The sequence below is a fragment of the Salmo salar genome, chromosome 16 (assembly GCF_965601325.2).
Source record: "Salmo salar chromosome 16, fSalSal1, whole genome shotgun sequence".
In the NCBI taxonomy this organism is placed as follows: Eukaryota; Metazoa; Chordata; class Actinopteri; order Salmoniformes; family Salmonidae; genus Salmo; species Salmo salar.
Genome location: NC_138306.1, coordinates 56,847,501 through 56,853,985, shown reverse-complemented (window position 1 = coordinate 56,853,985; position 6,485 = coordinate 56,847,501). Strand labels below are relative to the sequence as shown.

The following is a 6,485-nucleotide window of genomic DNA, read 5'->3' as shown; positions in this document are numbered from 1 at the left end:
TCTGAGTCAGCCAATGTCAACCTGTACAGGTCTGGAACAGTATTGGTAGAGGGCAGCCCCAAACAGTTTCAGCTGGACTTTCACATAATAAAAGAGAGAGCGTAGCAGGAGAAGCTACCCCAACCCTGAACGTGTCAGACCAGACCTCTTCATTAAACAACCTCACAGGCGAGCATCCCCAAGAGGAAAGTCATTCACCCAGCTGGAGGTAAGGCGAACAGCAGGTGAACACACTCCAGTCAGCACAAAAGAAAATTGTCCAGCTCAACAACACCCCCCCTAAACCTGACCCGGAGAGCTGGAAGTGGAGAGAGACATATCTGCACTCTGGACTGTGGTGAGACAACATCAACAGGAGAAAGAGCAGGAGAAGAACAGAGCAGTAGAGGAGAGGATCAGACTGCTGGAGGAGAGGGTGAGGGGGATGGAGGAGAGGGTGAGGGTGCTGGAGGAGAGGGTGAGGGGGGATGGAGGAGAGGGTGAGGGGGGATGGCGGAGAGGGTGCTGGAGGAGAGGGTGAGGGGGATGGAGGAGAGGGTGCTGGAGGAGAGGGTGAGGGGGATGGAGGAGAGGGTGCTGGAGGAGAGGGTGCTGGAGGAGAGGAGGAGAGGGTGCTGGAGGAGAGGAGGAGAGGGTGCTGGAGGAGAGGGTGAGGGGGATGGTGGAGAGAGTGCTGGAGGAGAGGGTGCTGGAGGAGAGGAGGAGAGGGTGCTGGAGGAGAGGGTGTTGGAGGAGAGGAAGAGAGGGTGCTGGAGGAGAGGAGGAGAGGGTGCTGGAGGAGAGGGTGAGGGGGATGGTGGAGAGAGTGCTGGAGGAGGGGGTGCAGGAGGAGAGGGTGCTGGAGGAGAGGAGGAGAGGGTGCTGGAGGAGAGGGTGCTGGAGGAGAGGAGGAGAGGGTGCTGGAGGAGAGGGTGAGGGGGATGGAGGAGAGGGAGGAGAGGGTGAGGGGGATGGAGGAGAGGGTGAGGGGGATGGAGGAGAGGGAGAGGGGGATGGAGGAGAGGGTGAGGGTGCTGGAGGAGAGGGTGAGGGGGATGGAGGAGAGGGAGGAGAGGGTGAGGGGGATGGAGGAGAGGGTGAGGGGGATGGAGGAGAGGGTGAGGGGGATGGAGGAGAGGGTGAGGGGGATGGAGGAGAGGGTGAGGGGGATGGAGGAGAGGGTGAGGGTGCTGGAGGAGAGGGAGAGGGGGATGGAGGAGAGGGAGAGGGAGATGGTGTGTGACAGAGAACAACCCACTAGGGAGGTGGCCACCCCTGCAGAGAAGCCAGCAGAACAGCCCACACTCAGCCCCTGACCATAGCCTCGACATCACAGCGGGACAGACAAACGAAGAACCCAAAGCCCAGGGGATCTCACCCCCTTTGAGCACCCCCCCTGTCAGCCACCCCGATCGCCCTCCTGACAACCCCCCCCACACCCACTGAGGACATACACAAGCCACAGATTGTACTCCTTATGGACTCAAACGGGAAATATATACAAGAAAATAAACTTTTTCTCAAACACACAGTATCTAAACTCTGGTGTCCAAACACCCAGCGCGCCCTAGACCTTCTGTCTGAGGACCAACTAGGGTCACCCAGCCACATAATAATACACACAGGCACCAACGACCTGAGAGCACAGCAGGAAAGGGTGGCCACAGCACTCAAGGGAGTGATTGAAAAAGCTTCTTCTACTTTCCCCCAACGCCCAAGCGGTTATCTCCACCCTGCTACCACGAAAAGACTTCCACCCTGCAAACATACAGCGGGGTAAATGCAAGTATTTCCCGTGACTTGTGCCTCAAAACTAAACCACTTCACCCTAGACATGAATAGCCTTTACGAACAGGTCCACCTACACAAGGCAACAGTGCCCACCTTCGCCAGGACCCTAAAGGACATCGCCCTCAACTGCAGCCCCAACACCTCACACATGAGCAACAGCTCAGCAACAGACACCCCGCCCAGACCAGCGAGACACTCGACCAGACCTGCGGAAACGCCCTCCCCCCCAGACATTAGCACGTTGTTACCTGTTGAGGAGGTCCAGGGTGGTGTGGAATCTCTGGTTGTCTCTGTGTTTCTCCTCCAGACTCCTTTCAACCTGCTGGTTCTCCTTCTGCACCTCCTTCATCCTCCTCTCCAGGTCCCTCCTCTCCTCCTGCAGATTACTTTGTAGAATATCTACCTGCTCTAGGGCTGCATCCAGCCGGCTACGCAGGTCCTGTTAATCAATCACATTTCAATCAATCAAATGTATAAAGCCCTTTTTACATCACCAGTTGTTTATCACTATGTTCTTATGAGTCTTTCAAGGACAGTCTGTGGATAGTCCAAGACAGTCTGGATAGTCCAAGACAGTCTGTAGATTTACATTTTAGTCATTTAGCAGACGCTCTTATCCAGAGCGACTTACAGTAGTGAATACATTTCATACATTTTTTTTTCTTTTCGTACTGGTCCCCCGTGGGAATCAAACCCACAACCCTGGCGTTGCAAACACCATGCTCTACCAACTGAGCCACACGGGACCAGATAGTCCAAGACAGTCTGGATAGTCCAAGACAGTCTGTGGATAGTCCAAGACAGTCTGGATAGTCCAAGACAGTCTGTGGATAGTCCAAGACAGTCTGTGGATAGTCCAAGACAGTCTGTGGATAGTCCAAGACAGCCTGGATAGTCCAAGACAGTCTGTGGATAGTCCAAGACAGTCTGTGGATAGTCCAAGACAGTCTGGATAGTCCAAGACAGTCTGTGGATAGTCCAAGACAGTCTGGATAGTCCACGACAGTCTGGATAGTCCAAGACAGTCTGGATAGTCCAAGACAGTCTGTGGATAGTCCAAGACAGTCTGTGGATAGTCCAAGACAGTCTGGATAGTCCAAGACAGTCTGTGGATAGTCCAAGACAGTCTGTGGATAGTCCAAGACAGTCTGTAGATAGTCCAAGACAGTCTGGATAGTCCAAGACAGTCTGTGGATAGTCCAAGACAGTCTGTGGATAGTCCAAGACAGTCTGTGGATAGTCCAAGACAGTCTGGATAGTCCAAGACAGTCTGTGGATAGTCCAAGACAGTCTGTGGATAGTCCAAGACAGTCTGTAGATAGTCCAAGACAGTCTGTAGATAGTCCAAGACAGTCTGTGGATAGTCCAAGACATTCTGTGGATAGTACAAGACAGTCTGTGGATAGTACAAGACAGACTGTGGATAGTCCAAGACAGTCTGGATAGTCCAAGACAGTCTGTGGATAGTCCAAGACAGTCTGTGGATAGTCCAAGACAGTCTGGATAGTCCAAGACTGTCTGGATAGCCCAAGACAGTCTGTGGATCGTCCAAGACAGTCTGTGGATAGTCCAAGACAGTCTGTGGATAGTCCAAGACAGTCTGTGGATAGTACAAGACAGACTGTGGATAGTCCAAGACAGTCTGGATAGTCCAAGACTGTCTGGATAGCCCAAGACAGTCTGTGGATAGTCCAAGACAGTCTGTGGATAGTCCAAGACAGTCTGGATAGGCAAAGACAGTCTGTGGATAGTTCAAGAAGGTCTGTGGATAGTCCAAGACAGTCTGGATAGTCCACGACAGTCTGGATAGTCCAAGACAGTCTGTGGATAGTCCAAGACAGTCTGTGGATAGTCCAATACAGTCTGGATAGTCCAAGACAGTCTGTGGATAGTCCAAGACAGTCTGTGGATAGTCCAAGACAGTCTGTGGATAGTCCAAGACAGTCTGGATAGTCCAAGACAGTCTGGATAGTCCAAGACAGTCTGTGGATAGTCCAAGACAGTCTGGATAGTCAAAGACAGTCTGGATAGTCCAAGACAGTCTGGATAGTCCAAGACAGTCTGTGGATAGTTCAAGACAGTCTGTGGATAGTCCAAGACAGTCTGTGGATAGTCCAAGACAGTCTGTGGATAGTCCTAGACAGTTTGGATAGTCCAAGAATGTCTGGATAGCCCAAGACAGTCTGTGGATAGTCCAAGACAGTCTGTGGATAGTCCAAGACAGTCTGTGGATAGTCTAAGACAGTCTGTGGATAGTACAATACAGACTGTGGATAGTCCAAGACAGTCTGGATAGTCCAAGACTGTCTGGATAGCCCAAGACAGTCTGTGGATAGTCCAAGACAGTCTGTGGATAGTCCAAGACAGTCTGGATAGTCCAAGACAGTCTGTGGATAGTTCAAGAAGGTCTGTGGATAGTCCAAGACAGTCTGGATAGTCCAAGACAGTCTGGATAGTCCACGACAGTCTGGATAGTCCACGACAGTCTGGATAGTCCAAGACAGTCTGTGGATAGTCCAATACAGTCTGGATAGTCCAAGACAGTCTGTGGGTAGTCCAAGACAGTCTGTGGATAGTCCAAGACAGTCTGTGGATAGTCCAAGACAGTCTGGATAGTCAAAGACAGTCTGTGGATAGTTCAAGAAGGTCTGCGGATAGTCCAAGACAGTCTGCGGATAGTCCAACACAGTCTTTGGATAGTCCAAGACAGTCTGTAGATAGTCCAAGACAGTCTGTAGATAGTCCAAGACAGTCTGTAGATAGTCCAAGACAGTCTGGATTGTCCAAGACAGTCTGGATTGTCCAAGACAGTCTGTAGATTGTCCAAGACAGTCTGTAGATAGTCCAAGACAGTCTGTAGATAGTCCAAGACAGTCTGGATAGTACAAGACTACAAATACCATCAGGTTTGGGGTCCATAACGCTTCAATTCCAGTCAATTCAGGAAGTACACTGAAATTCCAATTCCGATTCTCTTCCATGCTTTTCAATGAGGGAAATGTGGGACTTTGGTTGACTTTATGCATTGACTGGCATTGAAATGGAATTGACCCAAAGACTGGTATCCCATGTTGAGCGAAGGATTTGTCTGACCTGTGTTTGTATCTGGTGTTGGGAGAGAAGACCTTTGACAGCCATCAGGGTGCTGTTGCATTGGGGAGTGCGGCCCCGGAGAGGTGAGGAGGAGGACGAAGGTTGACCACCAGAGATATTACCATCCTCACCACCATGAACCAGCTGAACAGGAAGTAGAATGGGTTGGAGGAAGAGAAGGGCAACATCCCGAGTAGCTTCGCTTAAAAGAACTAGAACACATACAAAACGGCTAGTTTCTCACACCCAGAATAAGTCTAGTCTTGGATTACAACACACTAGCTGTGTCCGAAATGGAACCCTATTCCCTATGTAGTGCACAACTTTTGACCAGAGCCTTATGGGTCCTGGTTAAAACGAGTACACTACATAGGGAATAGGATGTCATTTCGGACGCAGACTCTTACTTTAAATTCCAGGACTGAATCTGGTTCTGGGAAACCGGCATTGCTAAAAAAAAAAGCACTGATGGTGAGATGAGAGATATGATATGCCTAGGCCTCGCCTGGTCTGACTTCCTGTGTGATGCTGGGTAGGACCTGCAGCAGGCTGACTTCCTGTGTGATGCTGGTTAGGACCTGCAGCAGGCTGACTTCCTGTGTGATGCTGGTTAGGACCTGCAGCAGGCTGACTTCCTGTGTGATGCTGGTTAGGACAAGCCGGAGGCTGAATACCTGTGTGATGCTGGTTAGGACCTTCTGAAGGATGTCTATCTCTGAGAGAAAGTCGTTCATCTCTGCCTTTTCCTCCGCTCTGCTCGTCTCCTGTAACATTTGGATTTTATTTCACTAGGCAAGTCAGTTAAGAACAAATACTTTTTAACAAAGGCCTCTTGTGGGGACGGGGGCTGGGATTAAACATATAAATGCGTGAAACCATAGGGGTCAAACATACAGGAAACCATAGGGGTCAAACATACAGGAAACCATAGGGGTCAAACATACAGGAAACCATAGGGGTCAAACATACAGGAAGCCATAGGGGTCAAACATACAGGAAGCCATAGGGGTCAAACATACAGGAAACCATAGGGGTCAAACATACAGGAAGCCATAGGGGTCAAACATACAGGAAGCAATAGGGGTCAAACATACAGGAAACCATAGGGGTCAAACATACAGGAAGCAATAGGGGTCAAACATATAGGAAACCATAGGGGTCAAACATACAGGAAACCATAGGGGTCAAACATACAGGAAGCCATAGGGGTCAAACATACAGGAAACCATAGATGTCAAACATACAGGAAGCCATAGGGGTCAAACATACAGGAAGCAATAGGGGTCAAACATACAGGAAACCATAGGGGTCAAACATACAGGAAGCCATAGGGGTCAAACATACAGGAAGCCATAGGGGTCAAACATACAGGAAGCAATAGGGGTCAAACATACAGGAAACCATAGGGGTCAAACATACAGGAAGCAATAGGGGTCAAACATATAGGAAACCATAGGGGTCAAACATACAGGAAGCCATAGGGGTCAAACATACAGGAAACCATAGGGTCAAACATACAGGAAGCCATAGGGGTCAAACATACAGGAAACCATAGATGTCAAACATACAGGAAGCCATAGGGGTCAAACATACAGGAAGCCATAGGGGTCAAACATACAGGA

General features: G+C 50.0%; 1 protein-coding gene across 1 annotated transcript in view; it reads right to left on the bottom strand.

Annotated features, from left to right (window-relative positions):
• Positions 1-2,014: 2,014 nt before the first annotated feature.
• LOC145850465 (ciliary rootlet coiled-coil protein 2) overlaps positions 2,015-6,485 on the bottom strand; it is a 9,187-nt gene continuing 4,716 nt past the window's right edge. The window contains exons 3-5 of the mRNA XM_082962406.1: positions 5,538-5,627; positions 4,864-5,007; positions 2,015-2,209 (exon numbers count right to left, since the gene is read on the bottom strand). Coding sequence (XP_082818532.1) covers positions 2,015-2,209; positions 4,864-5,007; positions 5,538-5,627 — 429 coding nt within the window. The remainder of the gene's footprint in view (positions 2,210-4,863; positions 5,008-5,537; positions 5,628-6,485) is intronic.